The 25,145-nt window shown below is 42.7% G+C and overlaps 1 protein-coding gene across 6 annotated transcripts in view; it reads left to right on the top strand.

Moving 5' to 3' along the window:
• The window catches only part of SPAG9 (sperm associated antigen 9), a 116,514-nt gene that overhangs the window by 84,144 nt on the left and 7,225 nt on the right, over nt 1–25,145 (top strand). For 2 of the 6 annotated variants that reach the window (XM_077327984.1, XM_077327987.1), the window contains 11 exons: nt 154–325; nt 1,251–1,478; nt 2,935–3,133; nt 9,264–9,386; nt 12,335–12,415; nt 13,447–13,514; nt 14,438–14,586; nt 16,199–16,370; nt 16,987–17,100; nt 23,129–23,167; nt 24,245–24,421. In XM_077327984.1, coding sequence (XP_077184099.1) covers nt 154–325; nt 1,251–1,478; nt 2,935–3,133; nt 9,264–9,386; nt 12,335–12,415; nt 13,447–13,514; nt 14,438–14,586; nt 16,199–16,370; nt 16,987–17,100; nt 23,129–23,167; nt 24,245–24,421 — 1,522 coding nt within the window. Of the gene's footprint in view, nt 1–153; nt 326–1,250; nt 1,479–2,934; nt 3,134–9,263; nt 9,387–12,334; nt 12,416–13,446; nt 13,515–14,437; nt 14,587–16,198; nt 16,371–16,986; nt 17,101–20,005; nt 24,422–25,145 lie in introns of those variants that run through there. The other 4 variants (XM_077327985.1, XM_077327988.1, XR_013229439.1 and 1 more) reach the window with 3 other exon arrangements.

The following is a 25,145-nucleotide window of genomic DNA, read 5'->3' as shown; positions in this document are numbered from 1 at the left end:
ATTTTCTCGTTTGATCTGTATTTTCAGTGAATACATCTGGCAATTCAACATAAATTTCTCCCCAGAAATTGTATATAGCATTCCATAAATCTTACTCTGTATATCATGTAGTTTTTCACTTAAATTAACTTGTCTTGGGTTTCCTCTTTATAGGACCAGCAAAATGAACTGAAAAACCAGGAGGAACTATCAAGCCTTGTTTGGATCTGTACTAGCACTCATTCTGCTACTAAAGTGATCATTGTGGATGCTAACCAGCCAGAAAACATCCTAGACAGTTTCATTGTTTGCAATTCTCATGTACTTTGTATAGCTAGCGTGCCAGGTAAGAAACCTGACAGAGCCGTTAACAAAGATTAGTTTCTGTCTGTCTTGGAAATGCTGGAATGTTTTGCTTCTACTGGATATAGTTGGAACAATGGACTGTTTCAAGTGGCAAATGAAGGCCAGAACATATTAGAACAAGCATATGTCTTGACCAGTCCAAATTCTGCTACAGTTTTGTAACATGGAACTCACAGATGGCTGTGTGAAGACCTTTGACTTACCAATACGCCATTTTTGTTGTAGTAAAGAAGTAGAGCAAATTGATTCTTGCTGCTAGCCTTGATGATGGTATTAAATAGTTGAATCACTTCCCAGTTAATATTACTAAAGCTTTGCTTTGAATCATTCTAAGGCAAAACCCAGATTGATTATTACTCCCCACATGCTTGAATCCTTGACATTTGGAACAGCTGATTAAGGAAATTTTATCTTTAATTACTGAACCAAACATGTGTTCAGTTGCAGCAATATTTTCTAAGACAACTTTCTTGTCCTAGGTGCTTTAAACAGTGTTGATTACATTTTCAGCACCAGTAAACCCCCATCAATTCACAATCTGATTAAATTCATTCCCCACTGCTTTTGATCATCAAACAAAACCATAACATTTAAAACTCCTATTTATAAGCCCAATAAATATTTATTTATTTTCATGTCTCTGAAAATTAGGCATCAGTTGCTTCATTTGTATCATTAGTATTAAAGAGGTTATTATTTCTTCAGTTGCAATTCTACCTAACTATATGGTTTCAGTGAGACCTGGTTTGTGAGTATTATGGGATATTTCTCAACTCTGGTACGTTTTGTTGAACAGCTCACATTCTGTAAACTGCCAGTGTTTTTCGGTAACCCATGCCACAAAAGAGCACTGAAGTATCTGAACTCTACCCAAAGGCCTGAATGAAATCTTGTATTTGTTTCAGGGGCAAGGGAAACTGACTATCCTACAGGAGAGGAAGGGTCCCAGGAAACAGACTCTGGTCTGGTGGACAAATCATCTTTGTGTAGCAGTATGAACAGCAACAGCTCAGCAGAAACAGACAGTCTGTTAGGAGGAATCACGGTAGTTGGTTGTACTGCAGAGGGTATTACAGGACCTTCTGCTTCCCACAATGCTAATGGTGCCTCACCTGAGGGAGATAAAGAGTCAGGTAGGGGAACATCTAAATGTACTGAGTTTTCTTTGATGTGGTCTAGAATAGTATTGAATTGTTAATTTTATTCTCTGGATACTACTTTAATTCTCCTCCAGTTTGAGGATTGGATCTTTTGTGTAGCAGAATGACCTAGAACAATTCAGCTTGCAGAATCTATGCACTGTGGGGGGGGGGGGACAATTGCAATAGAAACCAAGAACACATCTGTGCTTCCAGAATGCAAACTACATGTTAATTTGACAGTGGCTTTGTGGGGTTGATTTCATCCTGGGTCTCAGCTGGCTGTACAGCAATTATTTGTAATACATTAGCTGAAAGGAGATGGGATGTGCAGGTGTGTATTTTTGTATGTGTGAAGGAAACAAGAGGATATCAACGTTTTACCTACGTGCCGACCTGAGAAATAAAACACATTATGTAGACCATATATATGTAGGGGGTAGAAGCTTGCTTTGCTGCTTTCTTACCTGAAAAACCCTGGGGTTATTGACTTATTATTGTTGCCATTTCATGCCTTTGTATTGAGTGGTTTACAACAGAGGTCTCCAACCCCCGGTCTGCAGCCCAGTACCGGGCCGGTACCAGGCCTCCAGCGGCCGCGCCTGCCTTCCCCTCCGCCCGCAGCGAGAGGGGGGGAAGAGGCAGGTGCGGCTGCTGGCACGCCAGCGACGCACACGCACACGCGCGGAGCCTCCACGCATGCGTGTTTGCGCCCCCTGCTGGCAAAAACACGCATGTGCGACTGTTCTGCGCATGCGCGTGAGCCCCACCTAGTGGCGAAAACGTGCATGCGCGGCAACTGCACATGCGCGTTTACGTGCAGCTGCTGTGGCCGGGCCGCCAGCTCTCTCCCACCCTCAGAGGCGGTCCCTGACTACAAGAAGGTTGGGGATCGCTGGTTTACAAAGTAATCAGCCCGTTTTTACTCACAAGTAACTGTGACATGTAGCCTGCTGAATTAGAGATGGTAGTGCCTTGCATGCAACAGAGATGGAGCTCATGCAGAGAGGTACTATAAAGTAAGCAAGTCACTCCTGGCTTGAGACAAGCTAATTCTCCTGCTTAGTCCCCTTCTTCCCCCCCCCACCACTTATACTTTAGATGTGGCACCATCAATGGTGAAATTGCAGAAAGAGAATAGAAAGAATGCAAGAACAATCTAAAGTTAAGACTGGACTATATGTGCTAAGAAGTGTAGCAGCAGGGAGTTGAGTGGTTAGCTGGGTTAATTATGTGACTGAAATATTTATAGAATCATAGAATCATAGAAACAGAGTTGGAAGGGGCCATACAGGCCATCTAGTCCAACCCTAAAGCATCCTAAAGCATCCAAGAAAAGTGTGTATCCAACCTTTGCTTGAAGACTGCCAGTGAGGGGGAGCTCACCACCTCCTTAGGCAGCCTATTCCACAGCTGAACTACTCTGACTGCGAAAAAATTTTAATTGCAGAGGTTGCAGCTGAAGATGATGATGTTGTGGATGAGAATGTCCAAACAGCTGAGGAAGCAACAGAAGCAACAGAAGTCAATGCTGGTTCAGGAGAAGAAGGAGCAGATGTTGCACAAACTGGAGTCTACACAGAACATGTTTTCACAGATCCTTTGGGAGTTCAAGATACTGTAGAGGGTTCTCCAGGATATCTGCCTTGGTATGCCTCTTTTTACATTAACATAATATAGAGGCTGGTAAATGCCTGTTAGGATGCATATCTTATTACATTTGTAGTCAGGTGAAGGTCTTCATTTAAGAGATATGAAACCATTATGTAGGTTATCAGCCATTGGGTACTTCTTAATGCAGCATCTGATTTTGCCTGTTAGTGATATAGTCTGCTCAGAGAACTCTTTATATGAACAGTGGCCAAGAAAGGGTTCATGTAACCCAGTGGTCCCCAACCTTTTTCCGGCTGGGGACTGGCGGGGCAACTGCCCCGCCCGTGCAGCGCGCATGTGCAGCACTTTCGCACATGCGCGGCACTTTCGCACATGCACGCATGCGTGAAAGTGCCGCATGTGTGCGATTTCACCCGCGCATGGCGCGTGTGCGCATGCACGGCCCTGATTCCCTCTTCCCCCCCTCCTGCAGTAAGAAGCTTCCCGGGCCGCAAGCTTGCGGCCCGGGAAAGTTTTTTAATGCGGGGGAGGGGCGGGGAGAGGGAACCGCGGCCCGGCGCCCTGGCCTTCGCGGCTAGGCACCGGGCCGCGGACCGCAGGTTGGGGACCACTGATGTAACCTATCAGTTCAGCTAATAAACCTGTGGGGCAGCCTTTTTTCTTACAGTCGCCCAAGAGCATTGTGATCCTCAGCCCCAGGGAGGTGAAATTGGCCTTGACCAGGGCCAGGGTCTTCTTGGCCCTGGCCCCAGCCTGGTGGAACGAGCTCCCAAGGGAGATCAGGGCCCTGTGGGACCTCAATCAGTTCTGCCGGTCCTGCAAGACCAAGCTGTTCCACTGAGCTTATGGTCAGTGCCCAGAATAGCACCCATCAAACTGCTAGCCTCACCACCAGGAGGAGGAAGAGGAAAAACTAGAGAACACCCCTATCTAGGTATTTTAGTGGGCTGATTGCGTCAGAATGATTGTTCTAAGTTTTTAAATTGTATGTTATTTTATGGATGTTATCTGCCCTGGATGTCTGGAAGGTGTGCTACAAATGTTCTTGTTGTTTCTTATTATTGGTTTATTATTGTCTAAGAACCCTAGCTTGTAACCCACCGCAAGCCGCTAGGAGCGGTGGGTAAGAAATCTAAAATAAAATAAAATAAATAAATAAACATTAAGTTTCAGCATTCTGTCTTGGATATCTTCAAATTCATGTTACAGAAATGCCAGAATTTCAAAAGGACGATTAAACTTCATAGTAGTCTTTGAGTTAAAAAGAGAATTAAAAAGAAAACCATATAGCATTCATTGCACTTGTAATTTGGTGTCAATTTGTTTCGAAAGCTGCTTTTGCAGCAGAGAACTGGTGAGGGACTAGGGCTATTATTAAACTGTTCTCTTCCTATCTTTTTCTTCCTCACACTGTGCCCCACATAAATTGCCATTCACATGGGATTTCAAGTAACATTTAAAACTCTGTATGAGCCTCTTGTGGCGCAGAGTGGTAAGGCAGCCGTCTGAAAACTTTGCCCATGAGGCTGGGAGTTCAATCCCAGCAGCCGGCTCAAGGTTGACTCAGCCTTCCATCCTTCCGAGGTTGGTAAAATGAGTACCCAGCTTGCTGGGGGATAAACGGTCATGACTGGGGAAGGCACTGGCAAACCACCCCGTATTGAGTCTGCCATGAAAACGCTAGAGGGCGGCACCCCAAGGGTCAGACATGACTCGGTGCTTGCACAGGGGATACCTTTACCTTTACCTTTACCTTAAAACTCTGTAGCAAGGAGAGGGCTTTGTGAAGCACGGGAAGGTTAACTAACTTTCCTCTCCAGTTTCTTCATTATTTCTCTTTGTTGTTGTTGTTATGTGCGAAGTCGTGTCCGACCCATCGCGACCCCATGGACAATGATCCTCCAGGCCTTCCTGTCCTCTACCATTCCCCGGAGTCCATTTAAGTTTGCACCTACTGCTTCAGTGACTCCATCCATCCACCTCATTCTCTGTCGTCCCCTTCTTCTTTTGCCCTCGATCTCTCCCAGCATTAGGCTCTTCTCCAGGGAGTCCTTCCTTCTCATGAGGTGGCCAAAATATTTGAGTTTCATCTTCAGGATCTGGCCTTCTAAAGAGCAGTCAGGGCTGATCTCCTCTAGGACTGACTGGTTTGTTCGCCTTGCAGTCCAAGGGACTCGCAAGAGTCTTCTCCAGCACCAGAGTTCAAAAGCCTCAATTCTTTGACGCTCGGCCTTCCTTATGGTCCAACTTTCGCAGCCATACATTGCAACTGGGAAGACCATAGCCTTGACTAAACGCACTTTTGTTGGCAGGGTGATGTCTCTGCTTTTTAGGATGCTGTCTAGATTTGCCATAGCTTTCCTCCCCAGGAGCAAGCGTCTTTTAATTTCTTTGCTGCAGTCCCCATCTGCAGTGATCTTGGAGCCCAGGAAAATAAAATCTGTCACTATCTCCATTTCTTCCCCTTCTATTTGCCAGGAATTGAGAGGGCCGGATGCCATGATCTTTGTTTTCTTGATGTTGAGTTTCAAGCCAACTTTGGCACTCTCCTCCTTCACCCGCATCAACAGGCTCTTTAGTTCCTCTTCACTTTCTGCCATTAGAGTGGTATCATCTGCATATCTGAGGTTGTTGATATTTCTCCCTGCAATCTTGATCCCAATTTGTGACTCCTCTAATCCCGCATTTCTCATGATGTGCTCTGCATACAAGTTAAATAGGCAAGGCGACAGTATACAGCCTTGCCGAACTCCTTTCTCAATTTTGAACCAGTCAGTGATTCCATGTTCAGTTCTCACTGTTGCTTCTTGACCTGCATATAAATTTCTCAAGAGACAAATAAGATGCTCTGGTATTCCCATCTCTTTAAGAACTTGCCACAATTTGTTGTGCTCCACACAATCAAAGGCTTTAGCATAGTCAATGAAGCAGAAGTAGACGTTCTTCTGGTACTCCCTAGCTTTCTCCATGATCCAGCGTATGTTGGCAATTTGATCTCTAGTTCCTCTGCCTCTTCGAAATCCTGCCTGTACTTCTGGAAGTTCTCGGTCCACATATTGCTGGAGCCTAGCTTGTAGGATTTTGAGCATAACTTTGCTAGCATGAGAAATTAGTGCAATGGTGCGGTAGTTTGAACATTCTTTGGCATTGCCCTTCTTTGGGATTGGAATGTAAACTGACCTTTTCCAATCCTGTGGCCATTGTTGAGTTTTCCAAATTTGCTGGCATATTGAGTGTAGCACTTTTACTGCATCGTCCTTTAAGATTTTGAATAGTTCAACTGGAATGCTGTCACTACCACTAGCTTTATTGTTGCTCAGACTTCCTAAGGCCCATTTGACTTCACATTCCAGAATGTCTGGCTCCAGGTCAGTAACTACCCCATTGTGGTCATCAGGGATGTTAAGCTCGCTCTTGTATAGTTCTTCTGTATAATTTTGCCACCTTTGTTTGATCTCTTCTGCTTCTGTGAGGTCCCTACCATTTTGGTCCCTTATCATACCCATCTTTGCATGAAACGTTCTCTTCATTTCTCCAATTTTCTTGAAAAGATCTCTGGTCCTCCCCATTCTATTGTTTTCTTCTATTTGTTTGCACTGTTCATTTAAGAAGGCATTCTTATCTCTTCTAGCTTTTCTCTGGAATTCTGCATTCAATTGGGTGTATCTTTCTCTTTCTCCCTTGCCTTTCACTTCCCTTCTCTCCTTAGCTATTTGTAAAGCTTCCTCAGACAGCCATTTTGATTTCTTGCATTTCTTTTTCTTTGGGATGGTTTTAGTTGCTACCTCTTGTACAATGTTGCGAACCTCCGTCCATAGTTCTTCAGGCACTCTGTCTATCAGATCTAATTCCTTAAATCTATTTGTCACCTCTACTGTGTATTCGTCAGGGATATGATTTAGTTCATACCTGAGTGGCCTAGTGCTTTTCCCTACTTTCTTCAATTTAAGCCTAAATTTTGCAACAAGAAGCTCATGATCTGAACCACAATCAGCTCCTGGTCTTGTTTTTATTGACTGGATAGAACTTTTCCACCTTTGGCTGCAGAGCACATAGTCAATCTGATTTCTGTGTTGACCGTCTGGTGATGTCCATGTGTAGAGTCGTCTCTTGGGTTGCTGGAAAAGAGTGTTTGCTATGACCATTGTATTCTCTTGACAAAATTCTACCAGCCTGTGCCCTGCTTCATTTTGTACTCCAAGGCCAAACTTGCCTGTTATCCCGGTTATCTTTTGGCTTCCTACTTTAGCATTCCAATCCCCCATGATGATAAGCACATCATTTTTGGGCGTTGCTTCTAGAAGGTGTTGTAGGGCTTCATAGAACTGATCAACTTCAACCTCTTCAGCAGCAGTGGTTGGGGCGTAGACCTGGATCACTGTGATGTTGAATGGTTTGCCTTGGATTCGAACTGAGATCATTCTGTCATTTTGGGGATTGTATCCCAAGACTGCTTTTCCTACTCTCTTATTGATTATGAATGCTACTCCATTTCTTCTGCGAGATTCTTGTCCACAGTAGTATACCTGATGGTCATCTGAATTAAATTCACCCATTCCTGTCCATTTTAGTTCACTGATTCCTAAAATGTCGATGTTCAGTCTTCTCATTTCTTGTTTAACCACGTCCAGCTTGCCTTGATTCATGGATCTGACGTTCCAGGTTCCTATGGAATAAAAATCTTTACAGCATCGGACTGTCTTTTCGCCACCAGTTACTTCCACAACTGAGCGTCCTTTCGGCTTTGGCCCAGCCGCTTCATTCATTCTGGCGCTACTCGTACTAGCCGTCTGCTCATCCCCAGTAGCATATTGGACACCTTCCGACCTGAGGGGCTCATCTTCCAGCGTCATATCGTTATGCCTATTGGAACTGTCCATAGAGTTTTCATGGCAAAGATACTGGAGTGGTTTGCCATTGCCTTCTCCAGGGGATCACCTTTTGTCAGAGCTCTCAGCTATGACCTGTCCGTCTTGGGTGGCCCTGCACGGCATAGCTCATAGCTTCACTGAACTACGCAAGCCCCCTTGCCACAACAAGGCAGCGATCCTTGAAGGGGGATTTCTCTTAGAGAAACCATTAAAAAAGAGCCTTTTGGACTTCAGTTATACAAATTTTGCATGCAACATGTTGTCTGGCCCTTGGTGGACCTGTCAAATTTGACACACTTGGACCAAATGACAGGAGGGTCCTGTTGCTTTCAGTTGCTAAAGAGTGTCCTTTCTCACATATTTCAGGTTCCCCAACCAATTTCATTCTTCAGAAATAGGGAAGAAATTATAGTAAAACTTCTGTCTAAAATGGGAATTTCACTGAGCACTTACAGAAAATAAGGAAAAATGTAATGCCTCCCATCTTTCAGTCTAATGTACCCCCAGGGTATTGTGAGGATGTAAGCCAAAAAATAAGGGCCTTGAATTCCTTGAAGGAAAGGCAGATTTTTTTTTCTCAATCTCTCCTACTGGGATTTCATTCTAATCTTACTTAGCTTTGGCATTGAATATATGGACAGTTCGTATGTTAAAAGGCAGTACTTTAAATGTTTTACTAGGCTTAGGGAGGAAAGCTATGGCAAATCTAGACAGCATTCTAAAAAGCAGAGACATCAAAAGTGTGTCTAGTCAAGGCTATGTATGGTTGCAATGTATGGCTGTGAAAGTTGGACCATAAGGAAGGCCGAGCGTCAAAGAATTGAGGCTTTTGAGCTCTGGTGCTGGAGAAGACTCTTGTGAGTCCCTTGGACTGCAAGGCAAACAAACCGGTCAGTCCTAGAGGAGATCAGCCCTAACTGCTCTTTAGAAGGCCAGATCCTGAAGATGAAACTCAAATACTTTGGCCACCTCATGAGAAGGAAGGACTCCCTGGAGAAGAGCCTAATGCTGGGAGCGATTAAGGGCAAAAGAAGAAGGGAATGACAGAGAATGAGGTGGTTGGATGGAGTCATTGAAGCAGTTGGTGAGAGCTTAAATGGACTCTGGGGTATGGTGGAGGACAGGAAGGCCTGGAGGGTCATTGTCCAGGGGGTTGCGATGGATTGGACATGACTTCGCAACTAACAACAACAAGGCTTAGCTTGGAATTGTGTTAGATTAGTTTGCAGTATTACTTCTGAATGTCCTTTATTTATAGTGTTCTTTAATACTATGACTTTCCCCTTCTTCTCAGCAATGAATCAGACTTGTATAAAGATGTTGCTGTGTTGCCAAATGAGCAGGATCTTGTCAGAGAAGAAGCTCAGAAAATGAGCAGCCTTTTACCAACTATGTGGCTTGGAGCACAAAATGGATGGTAAGCAAGGGCTTAGCTTTGTTTGTAATTGGCTTGCCAAGTCCTTTAGTGGTTAGTCCAGTGCCTGAAAATGAAGTATCAGCCTTAAAAACTGTCCTTGCTGAACTGCAACCATAATTCCATCTTGAGATGCTGGCTTGAATCCAAACACTGGCCCATCCCCATGGCTCTTTGATGCTCTGGGATACATTATTCCTGCACTTCCCAGAAGAGGGAAGAAAATCACTTACATCTTCTGCCTCATTATAGCAATGGGATATTTATTATATGGTATGTGAGTAATATAGCCAGGATTTCCTAAGATTGTCTGGCTGGCTGCCCCTGTGTCACAACCCTGGTATCCCTTGGAGGTTGCCCTTCCAGGTGCTAGCCAGGTTCGACCCTGCTTACCTTCCAAGATCTGATGGGATTAGGCTTACCTATAGGGTTGGGCGCTTTGGCTGCCAAGGTGGCCGTTCATACCCAAAGCAGCCAGCACTGCAGCATGGGGGGGGTGGCGCGGGTGCCGGCATGCCAGTCGGCACATGCACGCAGGTTCAGAGCTCTGCACCGGCATGTGTGAGCTGACAGGTTCGCTGGCGCCGTGGTGCCGTCGGCTTCAGGTGCAAATGGCCGCTTCAGCAGCTGAAGCGCCCAACCCTACTTAACCTAGGCTATCCATCTTGGATATGCTTTCCCTGCTATGGGAAAGGGGAGTAAAATGCAGGGGAAAATTTATATATCTTTGATTGGCAGTTCATTTGATTCAAGTGGAGACGTTCAATAAATGTTAACTGAGATTTTTGTAGTTACTATACTTGACAGCAGTTTGTGTACCAAATGAATTGCACAAGATTCAACCAGATATTAATTAATTAATTTGAAGTTAGCAATGGGCTGAAATTTAGATGAACTGGTTTTACTTATCATGGTATGGGAATCTTGGTTTAACTTCATTTCACCCCTATGGCCCATTATGCACGGCCGCCAAAACGGCGATTTCGGGTCACATGGAAAACGCGGAGGTTATGCACGGGACGGGATGCGACGGCGGCAAAACCCAGAGTAACCGATTATGCACGCGGCGATCCTGGCACCACTTCTGGTTGCGCCCCGGTCACCCAGAAGCTGCGCTTCCTTCCGCATTTCGCGAACGCGGCTTTTTCGGCGGCATGCACTGACGCTGCGGCCGGTTGCAGCTGGCACCATGTGTTATCGGGGATTTTAGTCGCCGCCATTCCAGCCCGAATGTGCGTTATTCCCCCCGTGCATAATGGGTCAATAAGATGCTTTTGCATGTCTGTATTAAAGGATCCATTCAGAACTAACAGCAAGGTGAATCTCTGGGCACGGGATCAGCAAAGATTAATAAATAAGATGCCGCCAAGAGAATTAATACAGGCTGGTTGGAGTTAGTAATATGTAATATTGCTTGTAGTTCATCATCTGTCTTGCTGTGCAGCCTCACAGTGGGACTGTGCATGCGCAGGCCTGCTGCGGAGAAGATTTTCTAGCTTAAAAACTCCAAAGGGGGCACTCTGCAGCCGAACCACACATGTGCAGGTTTTCCCGCCGGCTGTGCCACCTGACCTGTAGGCAGAGTGCCCCCATCTCTCAGTTCCTTTTTTGCTACTGTAAAAGTTAGTCATATTTTCTAGTTGCTTCATTATCATTGATCTCTTCACGATAAAATGGCCATGAAGGCCTTACTTAAGAAATGTGGTCAGTGCACGGTTAAGATGCTGCACTCTAATGAATATGACCTTCCAGGTGCTAGCCAGGTTCGACCCTGCTTACCTTCCTTCTTTGCTTATGATAAGGGCACAATGTTGTGGCTTGCACTATCTGCCAGCATTTCTCACCAAAGGCAAGGTCCAATAGGGCTCCGCAGCTTAAAGCAATGCATGGACAATACATTGGCGATGTATTATCTCAACAAGCAAGGGGGATATAATCTCTTTGGCTGTGCAGGGAAGCTCTCAGCATCTGTACAGAAGTCATCCGGATTCATGCAGACCTTTGAGCAATTCACCTTGCTGGGGCCCAGAATACAGAAGCAGACAGATTGAGCAGGGTGTTCCCAGCTTCTTACCAATGGGTCCTGAACCCACAATTTTTAATAGAAATCTTTGAAACCGGGGGGGGGGGGGGAAGACAGACATAGATCTCTTTGCCAGGGCTTGGTCCACCAAAGCCCTGAAGTTTTGTTCACTGAGAGGGCTAGATCAAGGATCCCCGGGGGATGCTTTTCAACTGACATGGTCTGCGGCATTCTTTTACGCCTTCCCGCCTCTCTTGTTGTTACCTAGTGTGTTAGCCAAGATGGAGGCGGAGGGTACTCATGTAATTCTCATTGCCCCGTGTAGGCCTAGCCAGCATCAGTTCCCTGTAATACTCTGGCTTTCCAATATTCCAGCTCTCACCTTCCCATTGAACCTGAGCCTTCTCACAGTGGAGTCCTCTCTATTTCATTGAGGGCCTTGAACCCACTGCCACAGGTAGGCTAGCTCGTTATGGTCCCAATGTGGGGCTGCACAGCAAGATGAGTGATGAAAACGGAATTGCTTACCTGCAATTGTTGTTCATCAATGTCTTGTGTGCAGACACACATTCCTTCTCTTCTTACCATACTGTGAGACCTCAGGGTGGTTGTCTATCTCAAATAAACGATTGGGTTCATGGTGGCTCAAGGAATTGAGGGTCAGGTGGCACAGCTGGTGGGAAAACCCGTGCATGCGTGGTTTGGCTGTGGAGCACCCCCTTTGGAGTTTTTAAGCTAGAAAATCTACTTCATGGCAGGCCTGTGCATGCACAGTCTCAATGTGCATCTGCACACATCGATGAACAACAGTTCTAATTTTCCATTAGAATTTTTTGGCTAATCTGTCCAGAAGTAGGGCCATGTGTAAAATGTTGATATGGGACTTACATTTTTGGATTTTTAAAACATTCTGTTTTTATCATTGCAGTTTATATGTTCATTCTTCAGTGGCCCAGTGGAGGAAATGTGTCCATGCAATTAAACTTAAAGATTCCATACTCAGTATTGTGTAAGTTACTACCAAATTCATTTATATTTTTAGTCATCATCATCATCATCATCTTTAACCTTACAGTCTGTCCTTCCCCATAGACTCAGGGTGGGTAACATCAAAATTAAAAACAGTACATCCAGATAAAACTTAAACTTTAACATTTAAACTGTAATTTGCTCAGCAGAAAACAATTATACAGAAAGTTCTGTTATATTAAGTACTCATTTAGAAAAGAATACTCTAATTCTCTTTTGGAGAAGAGAACTCTTGAGTTGTAATTAAGTCAATGGGGTTGTATGATATTTGCAGTTATGAAACTGTCAGAATTTCTTGAGCTCTTCCTGGAATTTTTGAGACCAATATAACTACTAATGGGGGGGGGGGATACGGCATGTAAATTTCATCTTTAAAAAAGTAAAATACACAATTGTCCCTATTTGTTAATAGTGGTTTGTAAGAGAAGAGTTTTTGTGTGCAGATGTGTTCTACCACCACACATGATGGATGCTCCATCCACCCTCCAATTTAAGCATTGGAGAGTGCTTAATGTTGCATTGTCTATATGTCACTTTAACTTTATTGAATTTATATTTATTTACAAAATCTGTGTCCTTCCTTTGGCCATCAGGGATGCCTGGTGGTGTGAAACGTATAGCTTGAGGTATGGATCATGGGAACTTCATTAGAGGCCAAGCATACAGAATTTTGAACACTGGGAAATTCCTTCACTGGAACAATTGACTGAGTCTCTTTGGACTTGAGGAATGCAGGAAGGGATTACTTATAATAAGAGACATTCCAAACAAATTCAAAATAATTGCTAGTTTTGGATTCATTATGTAACGGTTTCTGTTAACTCTTACCTGTCTGTATACGTGAATGCTAACAGCACTGATCATCTGTTAGAAGGGGAAGAAGGCACCACACTAAGGGAAGTACCAGGGCAGGATGTGTGGGTGGAGAAGTCTTGATTGAGCACAGCCTTCTGGTTTTATGCCCTTAGCACTCTCACTATATGAATTTTTTCCTCTCCCTCTCTTATCCAGACATGTAAAAGGAATAGTATTAGTTGCACTAGCAGATGGAACTTTAGCAATATTTCATAGAGGAGTAGGTAAGTATTCCACCCAAGTGCCTAAACATTGCCTCGCATATACATTTCTGATTTGCTTCTGAAAGGCTTATAGTACAGCTCTTGCATCAGGTTTTAGTTTTTGGGACTTGATCGCTGAGAGATCATTTTTGTTAATGATAATCATTTTATCAGCAAGCAATGCAAAGGTTGTAGATGCACATCATCAAGTATGACCTCTTCCTCCATGTATGTCCCCCTCCTTCTTCAATGTGTGGATTCTGTACAGAATACTTGTTCTTTGGACAATCTTTTGCAATGTTTGCTGGTATTTAGGGTCGCTAGATCCAGGTTAGGAAACTCCTGGAGATTTGGGGGTGAAGCCTGGGAAGAACAGGGACCGCAGTGGGCACAATGCCATAGAGCTCACCCTCTAAAGTTTCCATTTTCCCCAGGGAAACTTATCTCTGTAATCAGGAAATGAGCCTTAATTCCAGGAGATCTCCAGGTCCCACCTGGAGGCTTGCATCCCTACTGGTGTTATGTAGATAGATGGATATGAGCTGTAGAGCACTTAACTAGTCCCTTAAGAACTGGGTCTGTTCCACAGAACCAGTCGAAGGATGACTGACAATTTCCCCTGTGGATTTTGATTGCCTTAAAGGTTACAATTTCATGGTGATTAAAATGGTGATTAAATGTTCTGTGTCAGCTTTGCCTATCCAACGTTATAATTAAAAGAAATACTCTTTGAATGCAAGACATAGGTTGCATGTATTTGGACATTAATCCTGCATGTAATGATGGGGTTTTGTGATGAAAAGATAAGTAAATCCTAGAACAGAATCTTAATGTTTTTTTAAATAGATTTGTGCTAGTGTATAATTGCTGAAAATTCATGTGCACATCTACAAACGAGTTATTTTCCTGATCCTTCAATCTACTCCCCTTCTTATTTTTTACAGACGGGCAGTGGGATTTGACCAACTATCACCTTCTAGATCTGGGTCGACCTCATCATTCCATCCGATGTATGACTGTGGTACATGATAAAGTCTGGTGTGGCTACAGAAATAAAATCTATGTGGTTCAGCCAAAAGCCATGAAAATAGAGGCAAGTTAAAAGTATTTCATCAGAGTGGGTTAACTAAAATACTTCCATTGTCTCTTATTTCTGTTTAAGACATAGGATCAAGAAAAGTACTACCAGCTTCTGGTCTGTAACCATGTGCCCAGTGCTCAGTTATTCCAGTTGTAAATATTATTCTGCATTAGTATGTGACAAGATTTTGGTATTGAATACCTTGTTTCACCTCCGCTTTGTCATAGCATATTTTATCTGAAAAGATATGAAATATGAAAAATACAGAAAATACAAACCGAGCCATCACAATATCTAGAACAACAATTCCCCATGCATTTAATACATTCCAAATGCTTACCAGCACAGACAAAAAAAATGTAGCTCCCAAGCGGTGTAATAACCTGCATTGCATGGATCCAGTCTATTGCATTATGTGGACCCACAAACCACCATAGTGAATACATATTTGATAATAGTCCCCAGATGAATGGAGTAAGAGTTAAATGTGAGGAGAACATTCTTGCAGGAAAGGGGATTGAGGACAAATAACATTTATTGCATTGAGGTAGCTGTGAAGGCCAGGCTGCCAGAAACAGAAATGGTTGATAAGGACCTTTCAGAGAACAGTAAGAACTCTGGGATATGGATTGCTGCTTTAACAGTGGAAGCCAATAAGAATGCCATGTTCGTCCACTATAATTAAATTGAACAAATATAATGCTCCATCCCTTAGTCTTGCATATGAACCTTCCCTCTCCTTAGGTTCTGCCAGTGAGGCCTTGCTAAAGTGCCATCTTTAGTTTCAAAGTTAGCTTGCAGCAGAAAAGGACTTTCTTACTGGATGCCCTTCTATTAAAGAATGTATTCTTCAGGAAGTCCACCTGTCCCTTTCTTTGGCTTCATTTCAGAAGCAGGTAAAGGCAGCTGTCCTTTATCATCAGCAAAAATGAATGAACTGGGAGGGGAGGGTCCCAGTGAAGAGGCAAATATAGAATAGCACAGTTGCACTGGGAAACCAATATGGCAATAAAAAATATCCAAATTGGACTTATATAGAGTCGTCTCTCTTCAGTTTCAGTAATTCTTTGATTCTTATTTCATACAAGTCCCAACACGTTTCGCCCACTGGCTTTGTCAAGGGACATTAAATTATTAGTATTTCAGGCAAACTTGATATAAGTAAATACATGTCTCTTAGACAGATTATAAGGTCGTATTAACCGCAGCTACTCCTAGCTAATGGTGTTCCTTTATCATCAGGCACTTGAAATTTAATAGGCTGAAAAATGTATATCTGTTTGTTGGTGTTTATGCAATTCTGGTTTTTAAGAAGCTGCATTTTTTTGTTTTATTTTCATTCATGGTTTTATTTTTGCATGTTTTTATTTTGGAAACCTAGGTAATCTAAGGGTGATGAAAATTAAAGAAACAAGGGGAGCCATATTCCTGACTGTATGTTAGCAGAAACTCTGTTCTATGAGGAAAAAAATGAATTTAAGTGCAGTCACTGCATGTTAAAGGTGACACGAAGTCTGTTTTTGTAAACATATATATATATAATGGTGGAGGGAATACTGAGGCTCAGGGGAGGGCGGTTTATAAATATTAATTCATTAATTAATCGAGCTATAATTGATTTCAGAAATCATTTGATGCACATCCAAGGAAAGAGAGCCAAGTAAGACAGCTGGCCTGGGTGGGAGATGGAGTGTGGGTGTCCATCCGTTTAGATTCCACACTCCGTCTTTATCATGCACACACGTACCAACATTTACAAGATGTGGACATTGAGCCCTATGTAAGCAAAATGCTAGGTAAGTCATTTGCTGCTTTTTTACAAATAATACAAATAGTTGGTTTAAAGAAAACATACATATTACTATATATAATAATGCATTTGTCAGTGGAGCAGGAGTTCTCAAACATCAAACCAGTAAACTTAAGTCATCATTGCATTCTTTTGACATCACAATAAAATTCTGGGCATGCACTGATAAGGTCAGATGTAGGATTCTATACAGGGAGGTGCTGCTTTCCTTAGCTGGATAATAGATATCTGTATATTAACTAGCACAGTTCGTAAACAAGTTCATGTCATACACTTTTAATGACAGTCTTGAGTCTTATGCATGCACTCTGAAAATTTGATAGATCAAATATACACCCCAAAATTATGCAATCATAATAATCAGAATTAAAACTTTGTTTTGGAGACAAGTGGGCATCTAATTTTTAAAACTGCAGCTGATAAATAGTTTGGAGAATTAAACATTGATTTCTTATAATAAGAGTATCCACATTCTTTTAAAAACTTTGAAATGCATGAAGAAAATTGGGAGTTCAAATTTTAAGATAGATAAGAGGATTTATGCAGAAGTATCTGTTTTAAAGTTCTAATGTACTGTTCTAAAGTTCTTGTGGCTGTTCCAGGTACTGGCAAACTGGGATTTTCATTTGTTAGAATCACAGCTCTTATGGTATCCTGCAACCGGTTATGGGTTGGGACAGGGAATGGTGTCATCATCTCCATACCACTAACAGAAAGTAAGTATGATAGGAACCAAACAAAAGTGCCAAATATTGCCAAATATGAAATATTTATAGAAATGTTTGCTGCATACCTTTGGCAGTTTTCTGATTATAACGTGGTCTAACAGTATCTCTTCTTGCTGGCATCTCTGCCTTGTTGGAGACATAATGGAACTCCAGAGATACAGAAATTTCTGCAGAGAATACTAGTATACAGAACTGTGTGTATTTTACTTTCACTTTTGTTCTCATGGCAACCCAGTGTAGTGGGCTATGCTGAGGTCCATTCCGCACAACTTAAATGTAGCTGAATTGTAATATTTTGTAAATACTACATTTTTGACATTATGCACGAATGTCGTACACAAACTGCAACACTCCAGCAACACTCCTGCAACATTTGCTTTTTTATAGGGCTTCGGGGGTGGGGGGAATGGTAAAAAGTGGATTCCCCCTTTAAAAAGCACTTGACTCCTGAGAACAATCTGCAACACATCAGCAAAAGACATGTGCGTTTTCAAAATAGTGGTAGGAAGAAGGTCCCTCCTCCGCTCCTGCCCCCAAGCTTCCAGGAGTCGGGAATGCTTTCCCCCCACCCCTACAAACTGTATAATACAACAAACAAGCAAGCATGCTTTTCATTCAGCAGAAGGTTTTAAACTTTAAACTTTCATAGTGAGCATCATAACGTCACAGAGTCCCTTGCTCACCGTGTCCCCGAATGTTGCCCTGCCGGTACTAACATGCATTGTATGTTATTATTATTTTTTGGTGGGGACGCGTGTCAGCGATTACACGCATGTCCGCCAGCAGGCTGTATTAATTAGCATGGATGGAGGAACTGTGAAAGCTCCCTCAGCTGGCTTTTTTCCATCTCTAATTAATACCTCCCTCCTGTTTTAGCCTTGTGTAAAAAGCCATTTTTTGGGAGAAATTACAACAAAATACAGTTCCATGTGAAGCAACGAAGCAATGAATTAACACATATTCATAGCCACGTGTGTTTTTGGATTTTTTAAAAGTAAAATTTAAAGGGAAAAGGGCATTTCAGAGCCGCAAGGGCGATCCGTTTGATTGGCTCTTCAGTTTGATTGATAGGCTGAGGCAGGCAAGCGCCACAAATTTAGAGCACCTTGTTTGCAATTCCTGCAAGACCGGAAACATGTGCGCTACCAAGAAAGCACTACAGGTGCATGAATATTGTGCTGCAATTTGCACTGTGCGAAATGTCAGAATTCCACTACAAATTGTAGCGGTTCGTGCTGCCGCAGACATCCAGCAACATTGGCAGATGTGCAGAATGGACCTGAGAATTATTGGCTGGTGCACAGTCTTCTAGTTGACTCGTACCAGAATGAAGACTCCCCATTCCAAGGCTGACACATTAACCAATAGACCATTTTGTTTTTTTACACTGGTGCTTATGAAATGTGTTTGGGGGATTCAAGGTCTTGTAGCACAGTGCTATGCAGGAGCTGGAATATGTGGGTCAGCCTTTGAGTGGTTGATTTCCTTTCTCCAGAACCAGACACAGAGGGTTACAGTGGGGGAAGAGATGTCCCACCCCTTTCGGCTCCCTTGTGGAGTCCCATAGGAAGCAATTCTATCCTTCATCTTTTAAAACATTTATATGTACCCTCTGACTCAGCTGGTTGGGAACTTTGGGTTGGTTTGTACCCAATGACACCCAGCTCTATCTCCTGATGGATGGCTGTCCAGACTCTCTCCCCTCCTCCCATGTAGTTGGGAAGAAAGGGCCAGATCAGGAAGTGCACCTTTCCAACCTGGCCAGGGTACAACTTAAGATCTCGCCCAATGCCAGGAATTTGAGGATGACCTTTGATGCTTCCCTATCGATGGAGACACGAGTCATCAGAGTAGCATTTTTCCATCTGTGCCAGGCGAGGCTACTAGCTCCCTATCTATCCCCAGAGCGCCTAGCCACAGTGATCCATGTGATGGTCAACTTCAGGCTTCACTTCTGTTAATTCTTTCTACGCATGGTCTTCCCTTATCCTTGACTTGGAAATTACAGTTTATCCAGAATGCAGCCGCTAGGGTCCTCACAGGGACATGTTGGAGGGCCCACATCCAGCCTGTGCTGAGGAAGAAGAAGAAGAAGAGTTGGTTCTTATATGCCGCTTTTCCCTACCCGAAGGAGGCTCAAAGCAGCTTACAGTCACCTTCCCATTCCTCACCCCACAACAGACACCCTGTGGGATGGGTGAGGCTGAGAGAGCCCTGATATCACTGCTCGGTCAGAACAGTTTTATCAGTGCTGTGGCGAGCCCAAGGTTACCCAGCATGTGGGGGAGCGCAGAATCGAACCTGGCATGCCAGATTAGAAGTCCGCACTCCTAACCATTACACCAAACTGGCTCTCTGCACTGGTTGTCAGTTGTATCCCAGATCAGATTTAAGGTTTCGGTTTTGACCTTCTAGGCCACTGTGGGTGGGCAGATAGTTGTGAGTTCCTGCATTATGCAGGGGGTTGTACTAGATGTTCCTGCTGGTACCTTCCAACTGTGTGAGTCTATGATTCTAAGATACCTCCCCCCTTATCCCCCTGAGGCACAGGATATGCCGGGGGGGTCTGTTGAGTTTGGGCTGTGTGAGGGGAATAGGGGGACTGGATTTGCTGCTGCTACTGTGGTTCTCAAGGGTTGAGGTTTTTAATGTTTTATCGTTGGGATCTTTACTTGTAAGCCGCCACAAGTTGGCCAGTCTGAGAGTGGCAGGTAATAAATCAAATAATAGATAAATAAAAGGTTTTCCTGGTAATCTTTCAAAGTATGCTCCACTGTGTATAGAGTTATAGCTTTAGTATTAGATCCACTACCCCGTGCTCCTCTTTGCAGAATATTAGCTTGCAGAAGAGTAAGAGTCCATGACTTCTGGTGGTTTTTCTCTTGAACTGCAGATCTTTATGCTGCTTCCCTGTCCATGTCGAATGAGCCCTTGACCATTCAGAGTGGTTTATTTACAAATTGCAGGTGACTGTGGGAAGGAGGAGGGAAGAAAGATGCTCTTTCCAAACAGAATTCTACTCATGGAGCATGGTTTCTGGTCCTTAAAGCCTTGATATGTTTTCCATTGCTGTGACACTGGAGAAAAAGAGGCTTGTCTTCTACCCCTGCCCCCAAATAATTTTCTTGACTTGAAAAGGCCAATATGGGCTGCATGTGGGTTGTCTCTGTATCTTGCCTAACTTTCCCCCCTTTTGAGAGAGAAAACCAGAGAGCATAAGGTTGTAAGTATAAGCTATACTTTACTTTCCTCAGCATAATGGCCCGATGCATATTTTGTCCCAGCCCGCCAGCATGACTTTTTTTTTTTGCAGTTCAGTTACAAACATGTATGCCAAATATTACATGTCATTTGTCCCTTGATGCAAAGGTATGATAGCATTCTTCAGATATAGGAATTATTAGTTGTGAGTAAAATAGTGAGTAAAATAGTGGAAAAACACTTTCCTTTATAGTTTGCCTTTTTTCATTGCTACTCAAGGTGGATTACACAGTTAAAAACTATGCAATAAGGACATTATGATACAATTAAAAACGATGCAGAAAAGGACAGTATTAAAACAGGACTCATGCTTAAAGTAGAGCAGAATTCAAATCTCTTATTGCACCTTAAAGGACCATGAAAAATTTCCAGGGTATAAAGCAATCATGAGTCAAAGTTCACTTAGTCAGATACGAAATCTGATAAAATCTTGTATCTGATCAAGTGAGCTTTAACTTATGAAAGGATTTACCCTGGAAAATTTTGTAAGTCCCTAAGCTGCTGCTGGGTTCGAATTTTGTTTTGCTGTTACAGGTTCACACAGTTACCCACCTGGAAGTATGCTTAAGGTAGTATGTTTTTTATTATGCCAAGAAGGTATATAGTTGCTGAACAACTTATGGTTTCAAAAGCTTTTGGGGGAGAGAAAGGAATCCATGTCAAAATCAAGGTGGCTTTCTTGGATTTCCAGATAGATCCTGCGGCTGACTACATATCTCCCCTCTCACTATAATAATCCCAGCTTCTGCCTGGGAAATCAGTTAAAGAGAGGTAAAAATTCAGGTTCCTCTTATATCTACGTGGAGGGACCCTCATTCTGTACTCAGACTGCCTGAAGTGTGTATGTGATAATGAAAACTCTCATATAAAGTACTGTTTTGTTGTTATTACTCAACCCATTTCATTGTATAGACCTTTTCTAACAAACAAACAAGCAAACAAACAAAACACCCTTCTCTCCTTGGGCATCCTTATTTGAATGACAGTTAATTTCGATATGTTAAATATCTTATCTCTAGATCTAAAATCTCTTTGGCATTGAGGCTGGTAGAGTATTGTGGGATTTGTAGCAAATTAATTGCTAAGAACGCATTCTTTTGCATTGCTTTGAACACCACATACATTGTTTTTCATATTGTATCATTACATGATCATCCATTAAATGTCTAGTTTTGTGCTGCATAAGTGTAAAAACAAATGCTTGCATTCATAACTAGTTTTTAAATTTTTGAGATTCTTCAACTGGTTGTGAATAGGTTTTTGAAAGGGACACTATTAAAGCTGGAAACGTTTAGCCTGTATTCCTTATGCTCAGCCTGGTTGATACCTTACTTGTAGCTGGAACAGGATAATGATACATTACTGTTTGTATATAAAGAGGGGAAGAGGCCCCATTTATTCTATGCTGCCAAGACTAATAATCTGCTTTAATCAGTTGTACCCAGGGAAATTGAGAAGAGCAATCCATCTTCCTTTATATTGCACTAAATTATTCCTAATTTTAGGAGCACATTCACACACACACACACACACACACCATGCAAGAGAAGAGATAGGGGTTTTTTTAGAAGACCCTATGCCAGGGGTAGTCAAACTGCGGCCCTCCAGATGTCCATGGACTACAATTCCCATGAGCCCCTGCCAGCATTTGCTGGCAAGGGATCATGGGAATTGTAGTCCATGGACATCTGGAGGATCGCAGTTTGACTACCCCTGCCCTATGCAGTCACTTGCAGCAACTGCTGAGCTGGGCATGTGTTCTCCAGTCTTAGCAGTTACAGCTACACAAGAGAAACTGTTTACAGAACCCCGCAGAAGCCATTTTATTGTGGGGAGTGAGAACATTTCCAATAACCTGACTCAGTAACCCTATAACCTGCCCTCAGTAACCCTATGGTGAAACAAGAGCACTAGGTGGGCAGGGTGGTGGAGAGAAGTTTTTGTCTTTTGCTTACAATGCACCAGCTCAGGGGGCAGATCAGTCACCCTCTTTCGACCCATAAGTCTCAGTTTAGTTGCAACTAATTGTTACAGCTCAATGAATGAACTTAAAATAGCCAATAAGGTGATACAGTGAAATAAAATGGAAATAAATAAATGAAATTAAATACGACTAATATAAGCATATATCAAATATACTCCTCTAGGGTTTGCACTTACAAGTGAGCTGTCCAGTGGCTCAGCAGGGCTTCCAAAAGCCTGTGCAAAGTTAAAACATGGACCCCCCCTTCCCCCTCCGCCCGCAAAACAGAACAAAACTAATGACCATCAACTAGATCTAAGTTAATCCATCACTTCATATGAAATTAGAAGGTGCTTAAATGAGAGAGGAGGGAAAAATGAAAGCGAGTGGAAGTAATCTTGTCTGATACTTGTCAGCACACAAGCTGAATGAGTTGGATAGTCATTTTCCAGGAGGGGTAGGCTTCCCTCTTTTTTCCAGAGGAAAAAATGGTTAAGTATCGTCTTTGTGGTTTTATTCATGTGAACTCCAGTAGCATCCCTTTAAGAAAAGAGAGAAAGGGGAAACATACTTTGCTGGTAAATAAGTGCTATTACTTTCTTTGGCCACTTTGAACTAAAATGTGTAGAAGGAAAGTTCATTACTGCTCATTTGACTGTATTTTCAGTAGCTTGGAGCTGATGCATAAAAGCTCATTCTTATCAAATACCAGAACACGTGGTGGGTTCTCATTAATCCTTCTCGTCTGCTGTCACACCTATCCATTTCCCCTTTCCTCCTTTCTTACTTTAGCTGTAATCCTCCACCAGGGACGTTTACTGGGGCTGAGGGGTAAGTGCTGATCCCAAATCAAAGCAATCTATCCTGAGACTTCTCTAATGGCCACTTTGAGGCTGTCCGCCACTCCTCTAAATTTACCCCCACCCCACCCTCTTTGTATGTTCCTAAACCTTTTTTGACTGGCAGTTACTTGCATCGCAGCTTCTTTATGTTTGCTAAATGACCACCAGTCCTGCTCAGCAGTTTTAGTGCCTCCATCTTCTGTTGCAGCTGAACTTTTTCATACCAAACTTAGTTTTTTTGTTTTTCCTTCCAGTGCCATTTGTGATACCATAACCTTATAACTGTCATTAATCCACATCATTTTTTCTTCTTATGACAAATTGCATTTCCTTCTCCCTCTGATAAATATTGTTTTAAATGGAGATATTTTTGTGCGTCTAGCATACAGATTTATGAGAAGCAATAGGCTGGTCTGTAGATGTTTAAGATCTTTTGAACAATGCACTTGGCATAGGGCTCCTCGGTGCCTGCAGATGGCCACTGACTGCTGCTTTTTCCTTTTGTTTTAGCAGATTCAAGAATCATAGTTGCTAAGGGAGGCTTTCTATAGCACCTTTAATGGCTAACAGGGTTCTTTGTCACCTAAGTTTTCATGAGCACATCTGCAAAAGCTTATGCTACTATCAAATTGGTAGTCTTTCAGGTATCACAGGATTCTGGATTGCCTGTGCTACAGCAGACTAACATTACCCATCTGAAAATCTCTCTATTTTTGTAAAGCATAATTCTACATTTGTTGTTAAGATTTGCTCAGTGTCTTTAATATGAAAAACCTGTACTACATTTTATTGTGAATGTAGATTTCCTTTAAAAAATTTTTGAGTTATGCTAGACTTAGCAAGCTGCTCCATTTTTTCTCTCCCAGAAGTACTTCAAATAACTAAGCATGCTGTCTTTATTCCTTTCCAGCTCTGTCTTGAAACTGGCATTTTGTTGCCCCTTCTGTTTCATTTATATCTGAGCTGGCTTTAGCTTCTAGATGGTTCCATAAGGTTTTGAAAATGAATAACTGTCTCTACAGTGAGTAATTTCAGGTGGAAAATATTCTCTCTCTCTATTTTATAGCTAATAAAGCAGCAGCAGGTTCTGGCAATCGTCCAGGCAGTGTAATACGTGTCTATGGTGATGAGAACAGTGACAAAGTGACGCCTGGAACTTTCATACCTTATTGTTCAATGGCACACGCACAGCTTTGTTTCCATGGGCATCGTGATGCTGTTAAATTCTTTGTTGCAGTCCCTGGTAAGAATTGTGTACGACCCTTTCAGCCTGGTAATATTATTGGTTGAGTTGGTGGAAGCTTCTTTTCTCTAGACTTTGGATGTATTTATGGAATCTTTAATGACTTCCTCATTATTGATTTAGGTAAAATAAGCAGAGCTGTCTACCTCTGCTTCAACCATAGACTGAATGCACCTTTTCAGAGGGAGGGTCATATGTTCACACCAGTGTATAGTGAACTGATGAAGTGAAAACACCAAGGCAATTTTTAAAGAGAGGTAAATATATTGGCATTTTTTATGCCAATAAGGGTACTGAACTGAACCGAGACATATTTTCCTGAACGTAACATTGGTGCATTCTTTTGTGCATTGATTGTCTTGTCGCAGATTATTGGCTTAAAGCCAGCTGCAGCAAAGTCCAGGGGCAAGATAATAGGGATGCCATGGACTTTCCCCCCACCATGAAGAAGAAGAAGAAGAGTTGGTTCTTATATGCTGGTTTTCTCTACCCAAAGGAGTCTCAAAGTGGCTTACAGTCACCTTCCCTTTCCTCTCCACAATAAACACCCTGTGAGGTGGGTGAGGCTGAGAGAGCCCTGATATCATTGCTCGGTCAGAACAGCTTTATCAGTGCCGTGGCGAGCCCAAGGTCACCCAGCTGGCTGCACGTGGGGGAGTGCGGAATCAAACCCAGCATGCCAGATTAGAAGTCTGCACTCCTAACCACTACACCAAGCTGGCTT

Source organism: Paroedura picta, chromosome 3 (genome assembly GCF_049243985.1).
Source record: "Paroedura picta isolate Pp20150507F chromosome 3, Ppicta_v3.0, whole genome shotgun sequence".
In the NCBI taxonomy this organism is placed as follows: Eukaryota; Metazoa; Chordata; class Lepidosauria; order Squamata; family Gekkonidae; genus Paroedura; species Paroedura picta.
This window is presented reverse-complemented; position numbering and strand designations above follow the sequence as displayed.